A 22139-nucleotide genomic window follows, 5' to 3' on the forward strand; every position below is an offset into this window, starting at 1 on the left:
AGGTTGCGCCGATAATAGATTGCCCATGTGGGAACGGCTCTTGATCTCCGACAGGAAGGAACCTCGTGGAGGAAACTCTGAGGAAAGACAGACCTGCTCATTTGTCATCATTCTTATTATTCTTTGAGATCATTTCTGGCGGCGCTGAGAATATTTACGTTCTGAGACTGAAGAGCGAAGCGTCGTTTCATTCAACAGAGGCTGAGCTGTCATTTACATCTGCAGCATGAATACTAGACTAAACCCCCCCATGTGGGCTGTAAGCGAGGATAGCGCACATAATGAATTCACCTGTGCATCCTGAATATCCAGACACTGGATATGGGCTGTGGTTTTTTTTTTCTTGAATGCATTCTTTTGAACACATAAAGCTTTAAAGTCACTAAAGTTCTTTTCCTGCACCGGGTTCAGGTTCTCATACTCATGTGTGTGGCTTTTGTGCCTCCAGCACCATCAGGGCCTTTTGCGAGCGGCCATTCGGAGCCAGCATGTAGGACATCATCTGAAGGAGAAAAGTCTGGGTTGCTATTGGAGACACAAATGCTGCTTTTCTTTGAGTACAATTTAAAAAAAACAAAAAGAAGCTCATTCAGGCTGTTGTGTTTTGAGATTTGTCTTGGATTCCGTTTTTTCCACATGAGGTTATGACATAAAACTGCCTCCTTGTTTTTTGTTCTCTGTTGACTCTTTAAACTCATCTTCTGCAAACTTTCCATCATTGTTCCTCAAATCCGTGTTTGACTGAAGTGCTTTTAAAGTTTTTGAATCTGACAAGAGAGGATTATGAAAGAGGGATCAAAGTCTGCAAATGTCCTGATTCTTGACATTCTTGTTTGTTGGTTTGCATAATTCTCTGGGATTAAAAATTTGGAGTGGATCTAGATAAAGTCGTTTCAGGATTTTTTTTATGTGGAACATCTTATTGCTGCTGTTCTGGACAGGAAATACAAGCTGAAACTAACAAATAAACACAGATAGACATACGTAATTGTGTGTCTGTTCTTGTGGAGGGTCTTCTGCTGGAGACGTCATAATTATTCCCATGTGGTATTTTTCTCTTTGTGGATGAGGCGAACCATCTGGGAACATTTCACTTAGTTTTTGTCATTTTTTTCATCCTTCCTTTCTTCGCTCAGACATAAAAGGGTGACATCAGAAATGATTGAGATGGAAATGTGAAAATAAAATTAAATACAGACAATAATATTCAGAGAAAATAACAAAAAACCCAGACACATTTGTGTCGTGACTAAATGTTGGAGCAGCAGCGCCACCTAGAGAAATGTTACTGATCTACAACTGTGAATATCACTGGAGGGGGGGGGGGGGGAGCACAATATTTATAACTATCATGCATATTGTCATTGTTATATGAATGTTTTATTTAGGTTTTAGTTTTTATTCTTTGAAATGGATGGTAACATTTCCTCATGCACATATTGAAAATTAAACATCTTTAGGGAAATATTGTCGTAATTACCTCAGCCAATGCAGATGAGTTTGTTTGTTGTGTGTTGGTCATGTTCAATATTATAAAGCTATAGACACATTCTAAACTTTGTTAAGATGGACACTGCGAGCCAATGAGGAGCTGATTACGTTTTGATTCAGATCCAGGATTTCTTTTTTTTTGGTCTGTCAGAACTATAGGACTGCTTTGAATTTTGTTTTTTTTTGCGACCTCATCAATAAATAAGTTGCAGGTGTGAATGAAAAAAAAAGATGTGATGCTGATCTGGAAACAATTTCCAGATTGCTGAAATCATAATGAGAAATCTGCTGGCAGAGGTTTGTTGCTTTCCAGTTATAGCTAGTTAAATAATCTAGAAACTCCAATCCTCCTCTCCACGCTGATGTTCTGCTTTGTGTCCACCAGAAAATGTGATTTTAGAGTCCCTGAAACGACGACTAAATCAACATGACTCGTGCTGCTCTGGTCTGTTTGGTTGTTCAAGGATTACATCACCGGCGAATTCAACAATTTAAGGTAAGGTTTATTTTTCCATTTTTCCATTTGCTCCCCCCCCCCCCCCCCCCCCTCGTTTAGTATGAAGCATAATGAATTGTACTGCATGAATGAGAAAGTGTGAAAGAAGAAAATAATATCCAGATTGTTTGAACAATATTTATTTCTATTTTTCCAACATTAACATATATTCCAGGACAAACAAACGTTTGAGAGAAGGTAGAACAGTATTTTGCAGAATATGTGATCAAAATCACTGAAAAACTAGGAGTTTAAACTGGACCCGGAAATATCTCCTGAAAGCAAAAACGCAGGGTTTAATTTTTCCATACTTTTTGCATTAAAGGCTAACACTTGCATCGGACAAGTATTCGGACAATCAAATCTAAATTGTTTCGACATCCCATAGAATCAAGGGGGGGCGAAAATTACAAACGGTGACTTGTTGGCGTGGCGACGCATCCTCATCTGGTTTCAGATACACAAACGGAACGACAAAGGGTTAGCCGGGAAACGTTAGCGGAAAGCGCGGGCAAACGTCGCTGCTGCCAGAGGGGCCAAGCGAAAGAGAAAGAGAGGAAAAAGTTTGCTACAAGGCGCAGAGCAGAGGAAAGTGTTCCAAGAGACATGCTGAGGGACGACACACATAGATATAATACATTCGAAGCGGCGACAGTCTTCAAGCAGAAGAAGAAAGACGGAGGATAGAAACAGATCAAGCGCAGATAGGAGTACAATGCTATAGGCGGAGGTTAGCATGCTTGCAGCACAGAGAAACATCACAGGAAGCCCAAGACACAGCGATCACACGTAAAGGCCAGAGCGACGGTGCACTAATCTACAGGCTAAAAGCTATACGTCGGACACTAACGCTGATTACAGGAGCTACACGTACTGCTTTGATATAAATATAGATATATAGACATCGGTATATAGGAGACGCAAACAAGCTGGACAGGCAAGGCAATGCATGCACGTGCAAAGGAAGCGAATCTAACAGCAGCAGCAAGAGGCTTTCCAAGGCGACCGCAGCGAGATTCCTTTGTCGCCGTAATGAATCCGACGTTGTCTGCGTCACGGCGCCAGTTTCACCGAGAAACGAGGCGGCTAAATCAAAAAAAAAAATAGGATTCTTATATCCGGGGATCTCTGTTTGCTTGACGATAAGGAGCTTTACAGTATCTAGAAATGAAATGGACCCTTGATTCATGAAACATTCAGATCAAAGAGCTTAAGTTATATTTTTTTGTGTGTTTTTTTTTTTTTTTTAACATCAACTCATTAACAACCATTGGACGTCGCACGTTATTAAGTCATGTGTGTGCGCTAAAGTGCACAACCTCCCCTTCGGAGGGAAACTAGACAATACTGGCAGATTTCTACTAAGGCAATACAGTCACAAACACACTAAGGTACACAATGGCACATACCGTCAAGTATCACTTGTGCACAAAAAACACAGTGCTTCAGAGTCACAATGGCTTTGCATATTCATTTAAAACCGTAACACCGGAGTCTCTGGGCAAGACCAGGAAGTATTTCGAGGTGAAATCTGTCCTTTTCTTTAAAGCCAGTCCCTGAAACACGTTTTCTTTGAATAGCTAGAAGAGCACACGAACCAAGTCAAGTATCGGACGTACAAACGCACAGACGGGAAAAGCTTTTCGGACTAAACAACGGATGAAAATACAGTCATCTATATTAGAGATAGAGAAAATATGAATAATTTGACCTCACAAATAATCTCTGGTTATACGTCTTATATACAGATATGTATACACAAAGATATGTACTCATAGGACATCTGGAAATACTATTTACAATCTATGATCAAGTGATTGTACACTGAGAGACCATGTTGAGCGAATTGTGCTTTTCTAACTTGTTCTAATAACAACGCTACAGAACCTCTGCGTCTTCGCGTCCCATCGACTAGCCGTCCTACAGTAAGCATGCGTTTACCTTATTTTTTTGCTAACAACTATCATTAGTAGCAAACTTGATTATCAGTATCTACTGTAAATGTATTATATATATTTTTTATATATATATATATTTTGCAGGGTTTATAGATTGGACCCATACTTGAATATTGCTTGTGAATGAATGAAGAAGAAATCTCAGTTGCAATGCTGAGGGACGTCCGTCCTCCCTCGTCTCTCTGTGATTTAGTGCAAGTGACGTCAGGATATACCGCAGCTGCAAATCTGGCGGCCAGACGCCGTTATTGCCCTGTTCTCGGATTCTCCAAAACCACAGAAGAAGAGCTTCTTGTGACTTCTGCATCTTTAAAGTTACAATCCTGAAAAGTTCATCCTGCTTCCGATAACACAGGTCCCAGATTCCGATCCAAGCGGCTAAAGCTGGTCTTTTTTGCAGATTTGTTTTTGCCGCAGCGGAACCGAAGCTGCGAGTCGTCCTGGTGGGGGGGGGGGGGGATCTTTCTTGTTCCTTTAAAGGACAAGGCCACAAGTTTAAGAGGACTTCATTTTTCATTATTTTACCCAAACCCTTTGTCTTGCCGTTCCCGTAGCAGCTGCCCGCTTTGCTCGATTTGGCAACCGACCCTTAGTTATTCTAAAAATATTTAAAACACTTTTGGGGTATTCTGAGTATTGATTTAGTCAAAAATGATTGTAAATTAAATTCCTCAAGCAAGGGTTCACGATTTCAATTCAGAGTTGTAAAGGAAGACGAAAGACCCAAAACGTATTCGAAAGATTACGGAAACAACTGTGCTAAAAATGCCTCTGAGATCAAGCACATCTTTAAGGATTATAACTTTAAGTTAACTGCGGTTGTTGGTTATTCTCATTTAAGATGATCATAACGTGTAAAGCGCATGCAAGCGTAACTAAGTATGCATCCTGGTTGATATGTAGACGCACCTCAGTCCAAATGAAGCACAAGAAAGAAATAAAAATGTCTTACGATAAGCGACATTAAACTTGGTTTAAGCCCACGGCGTGCGGATGTAAAGGCAGTTAATTAAGCTGAGGTAAGGTGAAGTGCTTTGTTCGCCATTCGAACCAGAAGATTAAAAATGTATAGTTTACGATAAAACACAACCACGTTTGCCACTTAACAACATAGTCGGCAAATGAGAGATGATTGAAAAATAAGCTCTTCCTCACTGACCTATTGCACGAGCATTTCATATCACAAAATACACGTGAAGTTACACCACTTACACTACTCAGGGATCGACTACACTACAGGAAAGGCAGATAGAAATACTTCAACATAGCTTTGGACCACGTCGGCCCACGGAAGAGCTACAATACTTAATATATGGATTTAGCTAGATGTCTTTTTTCTTAAATATACTTTTAAATATGTGACTTTGGCGGAAAGAAAGAAGAGAAAACTAATTACCAGTACATTCACGACAAACAATTCATCCGTCAAGAAGGGGAAAAAAGAACGAGAGGGTTCGGCGAGACAAGTCTTATAGATCTTGGCCGAGCCGTTCGATCTCCTCAATAAGAAAGTCGATGTCTTCGAAGGTCGCGGCCGGGTTTGAGATCACCATGCGGAAAAAGTTGACTTTGTCTCCTTGTGGCTGGTAGCTGACCATGGTGGTCCCGTACTCCATCATCCTGGCCTTGATCACTGGAGCCACCTGAAAGATCCAGTCAGGGAGGAGATCCAAGTTGTTCTGGAGACACTCTCTATCATTCCTTTCACTCTACATGCCCGAAGGGTTCATGTTGTTATAGCGGAGCGCAAAAGAAAGCCTGGGATAGATTTATTAATGCCTTCTTCTGCTGCGCTCAAACCAAAAGAAAAGGAACGATGCCGTTAAACGGAACGTAAATTCATCAAAATGTTGATTTTTCATTCACAGCTGAGAGAAAAACAAAAAGCAAAGGCTAAACTTGACATTTAGCTACAATGGAATTATCGTAGCTAAAATTACGTCATCCCTTGATCTCAGTTTCAAAGAGGGAAAGAACGAACTGTCCAAACAAATATTTTTCTCTCCGACTTTGGAAAACGGACGGAAATCTGTCCACCGGATGTGCTATCGGCAAACATAGGCGTGATTTGAGTTCTGGAGGTCTTACAGGAGGACGGATCTCTTTGTACGGCCGGCACGTACGCCATCTGCTTGTCCTAATTGACAATTACCAGGCCCCCGCCGCTCCGGGACCCTCTGAACGGAGGCTGCTTTAGCTAGCTGAATAGCGAACTAATAGTTAGCAGTCACCCACCTTGTGCAAGTGTTTCTTCCGCTCCTCTTTGTCCTCCATGTAGCGGATTCCCGGAGGGAGGTACCAGAAGCAGACGTTGGTGTGCTGAGGCTGTGGGAAACCAGAGATGAGAGGAATAAACTCACCGGTCCTGACTTCTAGAGGTGGAGAGCATCGAAGGACGCAGAACGGGAAGGGCTCCCAGCCTGTGAGTTATCTGAAACGCCACGTATTTACCCATCGTCCTATTTACCCTGACTCGCGCCCCCCCCCCCCAAAAAAAAATACACGTTCTGAAACTAACCGAAGCCCATCGGTTCCAACGAGCCAGAACTGTTGAGCTAAAAAGCAAATCCATTTGTCGTTTCAGCTCTAGAGCGGTTTCCTCCCTCCCTCCCTCCCTTCCTCTCGGGCGTTTAAAAGCCAGCACGGGTCTATTTTTTTGGAACCTGAAGCCCTGCTGGAGCAGCTCGAGTGCCTGCGAGCTAAAAGCATTCATTACCGACAGCTGACTGGCCATGCACACCAGCCTCATTTATGCAACAGGCCTCGGCTCGGCGCGAGCGTATTCAACATCAGATAAGTGAGCACCTGGGCTGACGCCTAGAGGACTTGCCCCCCCCCCCCCCCATCATCCTCCTGGTTCTGATGCTCTTATTCTCAGCAGGAGGACAATAAGCCTTTGAAAGTTTAAACAGCTTTGACTATAACCGACTCTGGGTGTCCAAGTGCTCCTTCTGCCGCGTGGTTTAGCTCAATAACGCCGTCGCACCCGTGTGTTTGCAGCGTTGCTCGGCAGAGGATGTTTCGGAGACGCCGTGCTATTCATATGCATATGAGCAATTACAGGCCATTATGCTATTCATTAAACATAATAGCAGGGCATTATACTTGCAGCTAGAGGTAAAAATGGCATTCATCCAACACAAAGCAAGAGCACACAAGCGTGGCAATCAAGTCACCCATAACGGCACCGAACACACCGAAGCAAAAGGACTAATGTGGGCTATTTCTGGAGGAAAGGCATCCTAGGAGGAAGGACGTACGGCCTCGGAGGATATTTGAGGCAGGAATGGCATCCGGCGTAAAAAACTCTGGCAGAATAAGAAGGTTGATTTGCTGTGGCGACCCCTGACGGGGCAAGCCGAAAGAGGAAGACGAAGAAGAAGGACATACTTTGCCGTTGAAGACCATCTCGTATCCTTCTCTGTCTTTAATCTTATTGTAAAGGTACTCCGACAGCTCCAAGCATTTATCAATCTGAGCCTCGAACCCGATGGTGCCCTGCCGAAGGAGAGATCGTTAGACCTGGAAGATTTGCAGGACAGCAAAAGTGATGCAACAGGAGATTTATTCATAACACATGTAAGAAAATAGTTTAAGAGCATGAAAAGACAAAATAAAGACTCTGTTCATAACAGTTTGACAGTTTTTAACAGAATTCTGTTAAAAGGAAATCAAATCCCTAGGGACCTCTATTATGACAAAAAAAAAAATTTTAGTCCCCAATAAAGTGATTAAACGTCGACAACAACGACCTCACCTTGGCTCTCCACATGAGCCACAGCTTGAAGATGTCCACGTGGCGTCCGCACTGCAGCGCCTTGTCTCCGGTGTCGTAGGACAGGTCGTAGTGTTTGTCCTGCTGGAACAGGTAGCTGGCGTGCATCTGGTTGCAGCTCTGCATCAGGCCCTAAGATAAAACCAGGAATCTTTGGAATCACAAAAACAAGCATTCCCGGCACGTGGCGGATGGATAAATGGGACGCGGCCCACCTCTTCTCTGATCAGCAGCGCGGAACACTGCAGAGGGACGGACATCATCTTGTGCGGGTTCCATGTGACAGAGTTGGCCCTGATGTAAAGAAAACCCACCGTCATCCATCATTTTTATCATTAACCTCTTACTCCTGGCAGCTTTGCGTCCAACTCGTCTCACCTGTCGACTCCGTCCAGCTTCCACCTGTGTCTCCTGGACATGAGGAGGCTGCCACCCCACGCTCCCTAACAGGAGACACACACACATCAGGTAGATGCCGGCAAAGAGAAATATCTGTATCTTAAAACATGATTCCATGTAAACCAGCCGATTCCAGTGTTCAAATGTTTTAGAGGTCATGCTGAAACGCGTTCTGCTTGGATGTCCCCGCTGATAAATCACCCCCCCCCCCTCCCCCGCCATGGTGTCCACATCAATGACACTCCCCCTCCATAAACCCGCAGTGACATTTTATTTCATCCTGCAAACGTGACTCCCGTGTCCGGCTAGCTGCTGGAGGTCACTCTCCTCAAAGGGCTTCGAACCCAAGCCTCGTTTTTGTCTCATCGTCGACTCCTTTAGGAATTTCAACGAGCATTTCTGTCGTAGTATTCGTATCTTTACCTCCGGCCACGGAGGTTATGATTTTGACAGGGATTCTTTGTTTGTCTGTTTGTTTACGAAAAAACTGCTTGATGGATCTTTTAAAATATACAATCAATGCACTTATAAAGGGGTCCGATATTCATGGTTGGTGTGTAAATATACCAAGAACAATCTAGAACCTTTTTGGTGCTGATCCAGATCACCATGTGGACGGTGTAAATCCAGTCAGGAGGGGAACGAGCTGCTTGGAGGAGGTCTGCGCTCTCTGATTGCCTTTCTAGTTTATAGATTAAATGATTATTTGCTGAATGTAATAATTGATATTAAAAATAAATGTCACTTCTTTTTTTAGCTCGTCAAAGCATATTTACCCTCAGAAAAGTAAAGTCCAATTCAAACATCTAATCTAAACACAGCACAACACGCTCCACAGCCAGATGTTTTCCTCCCGTCTCGTTCCAGCGGAGGAATGATAGATAAGGCCGTAAACGTCTGCTAATAGAGGCGTCGCCTGTCGGGGGGGCTAAATCACCTTCATTAATAGATAGAGCGCCGCCGGTGAGAGGGCCCGTGATGGCAAAGTCAGGGGAGGAGATGATTTACAGCGTCTGTTCCAGTTTTTCTAACACCCAGTGTTAGATAGGAAATGGCTGGCTCCTATCTGGGTCAACTCGGAGCGGTTAGAGGCGAGACAGACGTAATAGATTTGTCAAACCCGCAGGCGAGCTCTGCATTCCTTCACTGGAAAAACTCCCACTGTGACATTTTAGGCCACAGCAGCGCAGCACGCCTGCGGCCGTTCCACGCATGTCACTCACGTCCACGTGCATCCAGACGCTGTACTTCTTGCAAATGTCTGAAATGGCGATGAGAGGGTCGAAGGCTCCGTACACGGTGGTTCCGGCTGTGGCACTGACAAAGAAAGGTACGAAACCCTGCACGGGCACAAACGCAGGAATCAGAGCAGAGCGACATCTCCGGGGTTTCCTCTCATCAGAATCGCCTTACCTTCTGTTTGGCCTCCAGTATCCTCCTCTCAAGGTCGGCTGGGATCATTTTACCGCTGCAGAGAAAAGCGTTAGTCGCTTTGAGACTCGCGTTAATAAAACAAAACGTTTAATGTCTGCTGTTGAAAACTTTTATGTGATATTTTGTATAATTTAATCTGAAGATTTTGGACATTTTAGGGGAGAAATCAGAACCTCAATGTTTGTATTAGCACATATTTGACTTGCATTCCTTCTGATATCAGGGAGGTGAAGTGTTTTCTCTTATTTGATAGGGCAGATGCGTGCAGCTACAGAAAATGGGCCATTAAAACACGTCTACCTTTCATCGGCTTTGATGCAGATCACGCTCTCCGTCCCGATGCCCAGAGCTGCTGCGCCTTTTTTGATTGAAAAATGGCTCTGAAAGAAAACAGATTGTTTTTCCAGCTTTTAATTTTCTGCTGTTTTTTTTAAATCCCTTTATTAAAGCCTCGTGTGTTTTAATTTTCTGTCTCCAGCATCTTTAAAATGTCCTTTATTCCAGCTTCGCATCAGCGCCGGCGCAAAATAAACGATTCCTGCTGCAAAGAGGAAGATCTTTGCTATTTAAAACGCAACGACGGGCGCCTACGTGCTCGGACGTGAAGGCCACCAGCCTGGGGACAGAGGACATTCCTTTCTCCTTCACCTCCGGGAACATCTTGAAACGGGCCAGCAGCATGGCGTACATGTTGGAAATAGCCCCGCCTAGAGGACGGACAGGGCAGCGCAGCGTCAGTCTCATGATGATGATGATGATGATGACGATGCAGGGCTTCTAAATGACACAACACATAACAGTTCTAAAAGTGTCCTTTTATGTTTCATTTAATTAAATCACAATAATTGTCGCAGCCGTTCATCAAAGGAGGGCGCCGATCAGTCACTGTTTGAGGGGGGGGGGGGGGGTGAGATGGAAAATGAAAATGGTTTTATGCTAATTACCTCCAGTTATATCATCAAAATGCAAATTGACGCAGCGCAGCGCAGCGCGCATAAGGAGTGCCAGTTCCATTTTCAGCGGAACGCCGCGGGGGCGGCGGGGGGGCGGGGTACGTACCGGGAGAGAAGATGCCGTCTCCTCTTCCGTCAAGCCAACCAATCATCTCCCTCATCTTCTTCAGAGTGACGTATTCCAGCAGCACGAAGACGGGAGCCACCTCGTAGGTGAACCTGCGGAACGGGAGAGGCGGCGAACAGCCGGTAAACGTTTGTTTCTCCTGCACTTTGGTTTCCTTTCTGATCTGGAGGTGAAATCGACGCCTGATTGCAGAAAAATAAAAATAATTCAAACTATTTGAAGGATTTTTGTCATTTTTAAGATCATTCTTTTGTATCAAATTCCACTAATTTCTGAAAATGTACGTCTCTTGTTTTCATCCTCTCTGCGTTGTAATTCCATTTTTTCCTATCGCCTCAAACACGCACACGCACACGCACACACAAACAAGCGTCGGTTTAGTCTGACTTTAATTTCAGAGCTAATTTCCCTCCCCATGGGGATCAGAGGTGAGGGGTTGGGGGGGGGTAAATAAAAGCCTGGGGGGGGGGGGGCAGGAGGTCCTGCCTTTGATTGTGTAGCAGGGGACACCACAGGGTGAAGGTGCTGGAGGCCACCACAGGGTGTCGCCCTCTCCTGGGGCGCTTCTCCTTAAAAAGGGAGCGGCTATTGGCCAAGGTGATGCCAATTTCCTGTCGGGTGACCAGATTGTTTGCTGGGCCCACATGCATGGTCGAAGCATTTGATGAGCTAAGCCGGTGAATATTTTAATATGTTGATTTTATATATCATGTTTTAGGTTTTAAATGTGTTTTACTTCGGTGAATATTTTAATATGTTGATTTTATATATCATGTTTTAGGTTTTAAGTGTGTTTTATTTGATAGGGTCTGTTGAAGACCGGAGTGATTTGAGCTCGGATTCGTAAGGGTTGAATGACTGGGCGTGGGAGAACGACGCCTCAGGTATGCGGTCTTTTAAAGTTTTAGGCATATCTTATTAAATGTGTTTTAACAAATAATAATGTTGTATTTGTTTTGGTTGTTTCAGTGTTCATGTCGCCGCTGCCTGCTGTCTTTTTGTATTAAGTTTAGTTCGAGTTTTGTTTTGAGTTAGTCCGCTCAGTGTCGTACATCTGTGTTTTGTTTATTGTGTAAGCTTGTACGAGCGGACTAACTCTCTTACCTATTTTTATTTTTGTTTGTTTATTCTTTTGTTTCATTCTTTTCTTTTGTTTTGTCACTTCCCTCCCTTGTATCCCGTTAGCACTCCAATACCCACCATACCCGATCCTATTTTTACGTGTGGTTTTATTAGTGCATGGGTTTGTGGTGTGTTGCTTTTAAGTTTGCAGTGAGTTGGAGTGTTGACGTTGCGGGTTTCTTCCGCCTTGTAGTGCGGTGCTATTCGGGGTGGACTGGGGACTGGCAGGCAATACGGGATAAAGTGAAGAGTGACTTTCCATCTGTCATTTTGTAATAAATGCTGGTAACCCTTCGTCATTGTGCTTGTCCCTTTGTGCTCCCCGTAACATTTGGCGTTGTCGACAAAGCAAAACAGGGGGAAGTGACTTTTTTTTTGTTTGGTAAGACAGCAGGAGCGGCAGCAGCGCAGTGATTCCTCATCGCGCTGCGACGTTGGCATGGATTCAGGAAGTGACAGCGGCGTGGCTCGGGAGGAGCCGGACAGACAGGCCATGTCTCAGCGAATCAAGGACTTGGAGAATGAACTCGCCACGTTAAGAACTGCACAAGCTGCCACGCATCCAGAAATGCCCTCCACCTCATCTGGAGCAACGGGTGGAGATGCACGAAATGTGAGACACACAGACTCTGTTATTTACGTGCAGCAGGACAGAAGAATGCCTCGGTTCTCGGGTAAAGTGGATGGTTCCGATGCGCTAACACTGGACGAGTGGATTGAGAAAGTGAGAGACTTTGTGCAAACGAGAGGGCGCACTGAAAAAGAACGTGCCCAAATAGTTTTTGACCACCTAGAGGGCGCTGCCCGTACAGAGATAAAGTTCTTGCCAGCTGTTCAAAGAGAGAATGTCGAATTCATTTTTGATGTTCTTAAGGCAGTGTATGGTTGCATGCACTCCCGTATTACATTACAACGTAAATTTTACAACCGTAAACAGCTAGAGGGAGAGTCTTTCCTTGATTATTCACATGCTTTAATGGACTTACTGGATCAGGTTTCCAAAGCTGATGTGCACGTTGCAATTAAAGATTTACGTGACCAGTTTTGTGATGGGGTGAGAGACCAGGCACTCAGAATGAGACTGGGAGATTTAGTGAATTCTAACCCCCACTGGACTATACGAGATGTTAGAGGTGAAGCCACAAGATGGATGGCACAACAGGAAAATCAGTCCCCCAAATCCAAATGCAATAATGCTTCAGTCTTAAATGAAATGTCTGTCTCCTGCGAAAGTGCTGTGTCTCGTCCTTCAGAGTTTGGTGAGCTGGTGTCGTTGTTAAAGGCACAGCAGACGCAGTTGGAATTGGTCATGAAGGCCTTGGTCCCAAGTAGTGCACCTCCCCCAAGAGTACGTAACTTTCGACCCTCAAAAGCCGCAGATGGAAGACCAATTTGTTTTAGATGCAACGAAGTTGGGCATATTGCACGTAATTGTCCTGCGGTTACAATCCATCCTAAAGATGGAACCCAGTTCCCAAAGTCATCGGGAAACTAGAACCCGCCAGTGTTCAGAGCCAGACATTGGTGGGGGCTTTGCAGGGCTCTAGTGAGTGTATAAGTCCAAAGTCCAAGTCCAAATGTCCAAATGTATCTACTTTGGTTGGTGAGTGCTTGGAGGGGGAGGTGGATTTTGGTGGGATCAATGTAAATTCTTTGTTGGATAGTGGATCCATGGTAACAACTCTAACTGAAAGTTCTTTCAAGCAAAGATTTTCTCATTTGTCAGATAAAGAACTCAAAGACTGTGGCTGGTTGGGTCTGAGGGCTGCAAATGGGTTGAGAATCCCGTGCCTTGGTTATATCGAGTTCGATATTACTGTGCTGGGTGTGACGCTTCCACGGTTGGGAGTACTGATTGTTGAAGATCCGAGCGACCATTACATGAAAGAGAAAAAGACGCATGTTCCTGGGGTGGTGGGAATGAATGTCTTGAACTCTCTTTATGTTGAGCTGTGTAAAAGATATGGTCCCGACCTGTGGGAGGCGCCAGTGCTCACAGCAGCCCCTCGTGGATGGAGGCTGGCCCTCAGATACTGCGAGATGATGGAGGTCATGGCCAACTCTCCGGACCCTTATTCCATCAGAGTGCAGGGTAAGAAACCATTCTGCGTCCCTGCAGGTAGCCTCTGTTATGTCCCGGTAACATGTCCACAGATGCCTCTACACCAACCCATAGACCTGTTCGTAGAGCCTCTTGGTCCTGGAGAGGGCAGTTTACCTGAGGGGCTATTGGTTTCTCCCTCTTTAGTAAAGGCAGAAAAGGGCAAGGCATTTGTCCCCATTACTAATGTGGGTAAAACAGACGTATGGTTGACACCTCGAAGAGTTGTTGCTACGGTTCAAACAGCCACTGTTGTATCGGCCGACCCGCATATACAGGTTTCCATTGACTCTCAGAGTTGCATGGCATATGTGTCCAGTCAGGAGATTACTGTCGACGACACTGTATTGGATTGGCCAGAGTTTGAAAATCTGCAAGGGAAGGCAAAAAAGCAAGCCAGCGATTTGTTATTAAAGTACAACCAAGTGTTTGCAAGGAATGACCTAGATGTGGGCAGTACCAACTTAATAAAACATGAAATCCCACTATTGGATGAAACACCAGTACGGCAGCCCTATAGACGCATTCCCCCTTCCCAATATGATTTGGCACGTTCCCACGTTCAACAACTTTTACAGAGCCACATTATTAGAGAAAGTAGTAGTCCGTATGCATCACCAATTGTGTTGGTACAGAAGAAAGATGGCTCCTTACGGATGTGTGTCGATTACAGGCAATTGAATGCCAGAACTAGGAAGGATGCGTTTCCCTTACCTAGAATTGATGAATCCCTTGATGCTTTGGGCGGGGCCCAGTGGTTTACAACCCTGGACTTGGCAAGTGGGTACAGTCAAGTTGAGATGGCGGAGAAAGATAAGGCAAAAACTGCATTCTGTACACCTTTCGGATTGTTTGAGTTTAATCGTATGCCATTTGGATTATGTAATGCGCCAAGTACATTTCAGCGTCTCATGGAGCGCCTGTTTGGAGACTGCCGTCATCAGTCTCTGTTGTTATACCTGGACGATGTTATTGTTTTTTCATCATCTGTAGAGCAACATCTGCAACGATTAGACCAGGTTTTTTCTCGACTCAAAACACAAGGGTTGAAGGTGAAGCTTTCAAAGTGCCACTTTTTCCAAAAACGTGTAAAGTACCTGGGCCATGTGGTGTCAGCTGAGGGGGTTTCTACTGATCCGGAGAAGGTAGCTGTGGTGCGTGACTGGAAGCGTCCTGTTAACCTGGCCGAGCTTCGCTCATTTTTGGGATTTGCCAGCTACTATAGGAGATTTATGGGAGGATTTTCTAACATGGCTTCCCCCTTAAATCGATTAGTGGCTAGGCTCCTCCCTCCTGGCAGGAAAGGAAAAACGCCAAAAAAACCTTTGAGTGAAGTTTGGGATGCAGAATGTGAGCAGAGTTTTCAGACTCTTAAGAATGCATTAATCACTACACCTGTTCTTGCTTATGCAGACTTCCAGAAACCTTTTGTGTTGGAAGTAGATGCCAGCCACGGAGGGTTAGGAGCTGTTCTCTCCCAGGAGCATGAGGGTAAGCGTCGTCCTATAGCTTTTGCGAGCCGTAGCCTAAAGCCCACGGAGCGGAACATGAAAAATTACAGTTCCATGAAGTTGGAGTTGGTGGCGCTGAAGTGGGCTGTAACGGAAAAATTCAGGGATTACCTGCTGGGAAATAAATGTACAGTTTTCACGGATAATAATCCACTAAGTCATTTGGCCACAGCAAAGCTTGGGGCGACGGAGCAGAGATGGGCCTCCGAGTTGGCAGTCTTTGACCTCACACTGAAATACCGTCCCGGCTCACAAAATACTAATGCGGATGCGTTGTCCCGCCAACATGCCGTTTTAGGGGAGTCTGAGACTAGCTCTGATGTTGTTGAAGGGGTCCTGGGGCTGCAGGAAGAGATCAGTACACTGCCTGGGTTATTAAGGTCTGATCTTGTCACACTCCAACATCAGGATCCTAATATTGGCCCTTTTTTGGAGTGTTGGGAGAGAGGTGGGATGCCTGATGCTAGGGAGCGTAATAAGTTTACCAAGGGCACCAGGGAGTTGATAAGGCAGTGGGGTCGTCTTAGAGAGAGAGAGTCGGTGCTCTATCGCCGTGTTTGTACCCCGGATGGACAGGCTGAGCTTGAGCAACTTGTATTGCCCCAGTGTTTGCAAGAAAACATTCTTCGCTCCCTTCACGATGGGCAAGGTCATCAAGGCATAGAAAGGACTTTTCAGTTGGTGCGTGCTCGTCACTACTGGCCAAATATGTACTCTGATATAGAGAGGTGGTGTAAAACCTGTGAAAGGTGCGTGTTGTCGAAAGCTGTGCAGCCAAAAGTCAAAACGTACATGGGCACAGTCAAGGCGTCACGGCCTCATGAGATTCTGGCAATAGATTTTACAGTTTTAGAGCTCTCCACTGACGGCAGGGAAAATGTCCTTGTAATGACGGACGTTTTCTCTAAGTACACGCAAACTGTCCCTACTAAAGACCAGCGGGCTAGTACAGTTGCAGAGGTATTAGTAAAAAATTGGTTTCAGGTTTTTGGTGTCCCGGGTCGCATTCATTCGGACCAAGGAAGGAATTTTGAGAGTAGTTTGGTTCAGCAGCTCTGCAGGTTATATAAAATCGAGAAAAGCCGCACTACACCATACCACCCCCAGGGGAATGGCCAGTGTGAGCGCTTCAATCGCACTTTGCATGATTTGTTGCGTACCCTGCCACCGGAACAGAAACGCAGGTGGCCTCGCCATCTTGCACAAGTGACATTTGCGTACAACACCGCTGTACACCAAACTACTGGCAGGACACCATATTTTTTAATGTTTGGGCGGGAGCCACAGCTGCCCATTGACTCTCTTGTTGGAAACAACCAGGAGGAGGACCTTCCTATGGAAGAGTGGGTAGAAGAACACCAAAAATCTCTAGCGGCAGCCTATGAGATGGTACAACGAAGGGTGGATGATAAAGTGGCTCAGAGGGACTCAAGGAAGCAGGATGTACCTGTGGCACCGGATTTTGAGCAGGGAGATCTAGTATACACACGAAATCATGCTGTTAGGGGTCGGAATAAGATTCAGGACTTTTGGGACCCAGCTCCATATCAAATAGTCCATCCACCTCCGGCTCGAGGAGTAGTGTATTCTATAGCACCTGCAGGTCAGGACGGTCCTCTGCGACAGATACATAGGGCTGAGATGAGGAGTGTGCCTGAAAGTAGAGGGGCGGAGGAGACTGGAGCCGGGGGGATAGAGAATCCTCCCTCTGACGAGAATCCTCCCTTTGATGGTGACCCAACCAATGTTGTCATAGATCAGGATGAACTCAAATCCCTCCCTGGATCAGAGAGCGGAAACTGTAATGCTGGAAATGTGTCGGATCAGGTTCTTTCAGACCAAGAACCCATGGGAGAAACTGACACATCTTTAGTTTCTGGGCCTAGGAGGTCGGAGAGGAGAACGGCTGGGCAGCATTCAAATCCGCATCGACTGCCTCAGTCGGTGCAGGTCAAGCCTTGAATAACTTGCTGATTGAGTACATCGTCGGGTCGCCGATGCACGCTGAGGGGGAGGAATGTAGCAGGGGACACCACAGGGTGAAGGTGCTGGAGGCCACCACAGGGTGTCGCCCTCTCCTGGGGCGCTTCTCCTTAAAAAGGGAGCGGCTATTGGCCAAGGTGATGCCAATTTCCTGTCGGGTGACCAGATTGTTTGCTGGGCCCACATGCATGGTCGAAGCATTTGATGAGCTAAGCCGGTGAATATTTTAATATGTTGATTTTATATATCATGTTTTAGGTTTTAAATGTGTTTTACTTCGGTGAATATTTTAATATGTTGATTTTATATATCATGTTTTAGGTTTTAAGTGTGTTTTATTTGATAGGGTCTGTTGAAGACCGGAGTGATTTGAGCTCGGATTCGTAAGGGTTGAATGACTGGGCGTGGGAGAACGACGCCTCAGGTATGCGGTCTTTTAAAGTTTTAGGCATATCTTATTAAATGTGTTTTAACAAATAATAATGTTGTATTTGTTTTGGTTGTTTCAGTGTTCATGTCGCCGCTGCCTGCTGTCTTTTTGTATTAAGTTTAGTTCGAGTTTTGTTTTGAGTTAGTCCGCTCAGTGTCGTACATCTGTGTTTTGTTTATTGTGTAAGCTTGTACGAGCGGACTAACTCTCTTACCTATTTTTATTTTTGTTTGTTTATTCTTTTGTTTCATTCTTTTCTTTTGTTTTGTCACTTCCCTCCCTTGTATCCCGTTAGCACTCCAATACCCACCATACCCGATCCTATTTTTACGTGTGGTTTTATTAGTGCATGGGTTTGTGGTGTGTTGCTTTTAAGTTTGCAGTGAGTTGGAGTGTTGACGTTGCGGGTTTCTTCCGCCTTGTAGTGCGGTGCTATTCGGGGTGGACTGGGGACTGGCAGGCAATACGGGATAAAGTGAAGAGTGACTTTCCATCTGTCATTTTGTAATAAATGCTGGTAACCCTTCGTCATTGTGCTTGTCCCTTTGTGCTCCCCGTAACAATTGCATCCTTTTCATTTGAGGTAAAAAGAGCTGCTATCAGCCGCGGAGCAGGGCGCATATGGATGAACCGGAAATGGAATTCATTGCCGTTATCTCCACTTAAAATCACGGCGGCGCGCGGGCCGCGCGTACTTACATGTTGGTGTTGGCGGTGGACGTCAGCCAATCAGCTGCCAGCCCGACCATGTCCAGTCCCGTGGAGAGCTGATTGAAGTATCTCGGGTGGGCTGGATAGAGAGGAGAAAGCAGCGTCTGATCCGGTGACGTTTAAAAATGGAACAGGAACGCGAGGTGACGTCATCGTTTATGTGCTAAAGTAGATTAAAAAAATGTTTTACGTGTGCGTAAAATGTTGGAAGAGAAAATTATCAATTCTACATTGATGCTTAAATGTGCGCGCAGTAACGCTGCAGTATAAATACATTTATAAATGATAAATAATAATAATAAAGCATCTATATACTACCGTTTCAATGTGTTTTTATCGCTGTGAATTCTGATCCCCCCCCCCCCCCCCCTGCGCGTGTCAGGCAGGAGGAATTAATGGGTTTGGCCCGTGAGTCCTATTTATTAGCCCGTTATCTCCCGTGAAGCAGATTTACTGCGTCACTGCGTTCATCGGTCCGGTGGGCAGGAGGAGGAGGAAGAGGAAGAGGATTGACCTCATTTGAGGTTTTATATAAAAATAAAAATACATTCTCCCTTTATTTTATCGCATCTTCCCTGTTATTTCTGGATGGCGTCACTGGGTAGGCATTCTAAATGCATTCATGATTTTTTTTAAATCCTAATTTTAAAATAATAATCAATCAAAAAATAATGATGTTCCCGGTTATATTTTAACGAGTATCGTGAGTTTTAATTTATTTATTTTTCTCCAATATTTTCTAGTTTTATTGTGACGTTGGCAATTTCAGGACACATCTTAAGAATTAAGGCCTGCATCCACGCCAAAGCGGCTCCCACGCTAATTTTCCTTTCATTCCTTCCCATGGATTTTTTTTAAAGTAATAAATAAATCGGGTTTTTTTATATATAAATATATAAATCTTGTACCCAACATTCGAATCCAGACCTACCGGTTTTAATGGAGTATTTGAGGGTGGCGCGGCAGCTGAACAAGATCTCATCCAGCGTCGTCGGCTCGTCCTGCAGCGCCCAGTTGTTCATCTGAAGCAGCTCGTTCGGATAATGAAAATCAATGACTTTCGTTTCCCGGTCGAAAGATTCCACGATGTAGGCCAGCAGCAGATCCACGACCTCCTGCAGGAAGGTCATTGTCTTGGTGTCGCCGTCCGTGGCAGGTAGCAGGTCTGTGGAAGGAATATCTTTAGTGATTTACGGGTCGGATGTTTTCATAAGATGCACGTGTTTAAGCCACGCGTGGAATCTGCTGGAGAATCAGGCCGATGCTTTAAAAAAAACAACAAGAATATTTTACAGGTCTGTAAATAAATGGATGCGTCTCAGAACGAGAGATTCTGCTGAAGGTGACCTTTCCACAAATCCATCACTGCAAATCAAAATACACCGAATTATAAATATTAACATTAACAGATGTTGAATTTTGTTGTGTAAATGTATAATTTATCTTAATTTTTGGGGTTTTTTCGTGTTTTTTGAAGGTGGGGAAAAATAGAATAAAGCATCTCTTCAAGATAAAATAAACAAATAATGATTTTAACAAATAATACAGACCAAAAGAACGTTTTTCAAATTACCAGAATAATATGTTCTTATACACATTTTCGGTTTCTCTTGTTAAAAAAAAAAATACAGAAAAGAAAAAAAACATCTAATTCGTCTTTTCTGTAATATTTTTTTTACACCTAATAAATCCGCACCGAATCGAAAGGCCGCGTTCTGGTTCCGGAGGAAGTTCGGCCTTTGGTACCTGTTGAGTAGAGGCCGGAGAACACCGCGGCTGGTTTGGGGCAGTTGCAGGATTTGTTGCAGCCGCACGTTCCCGCAGCTTCTTTCTGCGGCGGCTGCGTGGCGGTCGGATCTGCGGGTTTGTCCAATTCCCCGACATTGAGCAGCGCTTTTGGACGCAAGACAACATCAATGCATCTTTAATGATACTTTTCGACGATAGAAAAATGGAAATAATGGCGCAGCCCCCCCCCCCCCCCCACCAGCCCTCCCTACCCCCCCACGAACGTACCACATAATTTCGATCCAATTCCTCCGGAAAATTTCTGGGCCGCCGCTTGGCACCAAGCCCGAGCTGGAAGAGAGGAGGAATAAAAGAGGATGAAGAGGATGAAGAGGCTTCGTTCGGGTTCATCGTCCAACTTTAAGACAAAAGCCGGAATCGAAGATGCGCAGAGCATTTGGATGAAATGAATTCACCGGGCATGGTGGAATAATAATAATAATAATAAAAATAAAACGTGATGTATGAAGGCTGATCTGTCAGAAGGCCCGTTTGGGTTTCACGTTTCGGACAATGCGCTGGAATCGGCGCTGCGCTCTTTTCCCCCAGAGGTGGTGTGAAGACAAAAAAAAAAAATCCACTCACGCGTACTGGGGCTCTGACTCCCGGTGCTCTCATTATCTCCGCCAAGAGACCAGAAGCCCGGTGATGCCATCGTCGCCGGTAGTTAGGAGCCGCGGGAAGAGCCCATCCACACGCAGCGACGACCCGCAGCTGAGTCTGACCGGACCTCTCCGAATCCAGCAATCGCGCATCCGACACGCGCGTTCTGCTTCTGGAAAGCTCCTGGAATAAGACGGGTTTTTATTTTTTAAGTGCGGGGGGGGGGATAAAAACACGAAACGCGTCCACAGGCGCATAAAAAAAGCGCCTCCTCCACGGAAATCCGCAAACAGCGGCTCCACGCAAAAAAGGGAAGCTCCTCACTTCAGAGGGGAAAAAATGTTTTTTGGATCGAAATGTTCTAAATAAAAAATAAGGACAATGAAGTAAAAATGTGAAGGAGTCGCGTTACGCACGCAGATACACGCGTGAGCGGCACAGCCGTGCGTAATTGCAACTAACCTAAATGTCACGTCACTACAGAAATCCCATCGTGATTTACTTCAGCGCACGACGAGCTGCGCCGCGTCGTGCGTCGTGCGTCGTGACTCCATCCATCCCCGACACTCTGAACTCACCCTCCATGCAGACGGTCAAAGGCGACTAATTCATCCGCGCAGCGCTGCCGCAGGTTTGCGTCTCGGAGACCGGCTGTTCCAATTGCCCGCCCCCGGTGGAGGGAACAGCGGGGGCGGGGAGGACGGAGGGCTCACGGGTCCCTCCTCTCGCCTATCAGAGGCGCGTTACTCCAAAAGTACCATTACTCGTTGCTCAATTCTCATGGGAGCGCCATTACGCGCCGTTGCGCATTTGGTCGTTTTTTTCTTGCGCACGTAAACGTCACGACTTAAGAGGAGTATTGAGAGGAAAACATAGTAAATCACACATACATTTAGATTTTAAATATTAAAATGACTAATTAGGAAATAGGAATATATATTTAAATGATGATAAAAGTTAATTCAACCTTAACGCCACTCCTTCTTTGCCGTCGTCGGTTTTCCAGGAACGGGAACAAACGGAGCTCGCGGGCATCAGAACTACCGGGAGCCACGTCTGCTATGATTTATGAACGCAGTCGCCATCAACCGTTTGTGCCAAAAAGGACTGATTAAAATAAATTGAACCCTCTGGCAAAGCGATGATGAAACTGTTTTGTGCGTGAGGGTCTGCGGTTCCACTCCGCTCCACAGATTTATTGGTTTTAGGTCTTTGTAATCAATAAGCCTTTCAACACAGGATAATGGTATTTATCCA

General features: G+C 45.2%; 1 protein-coding gene across 1 annotated transcript; it reads right to left on the reverse strand.

Moving 5' to 3' along the window:
* Nucleotides 1-5414: 5414 nt before the first annotated feature.
* On the reverse strand, nt 5415-20934 carry gad2 (glutamate decarboxylase 2). The gene is made up of 16 exons (XM_068748311.1): nt 20865-20934; nt 20508-20570; nt 20238-20384; nt 19423-19656; nt 18480-18570; nt 10613-10725; nt 10145-10260; nt 9854-9933; nt 9533-9587; nt 9343-9459; nt 8099-8163; nt 7936-8014; nt 7703-7852; nt 7336-7443; nt 6181-6270; nt 5415-5588 (listed from the first exon to the last, which is right to left on the reverse strand). The coding sequence occupies exons 1-16, from the start codon at nt 20932-20934 to the stop codon at nt 5415-5417; spliced, it is 1752 nt and encodes a 583-aa protein (XP_068604412.1).
* Nucleotides 20935-22139: the final 1205 nt, after the last annotated feature.

Source organism: Brachionichthys hirsutus, chromosome 14 (assembly GCF_040956055.1).
Source record: "Brachionichthys hirsutus isolate HB-005 chromosome 14, CSIRO-AGI_Bhir_v1, whole genome shotgun sequence".
NCBI lineage: Eukaryota > Metazoa > Chordata > Actinopteri > Lophiiformes > Brachionichthyidae > Brachionichthys > Brachionichthys hirsutus.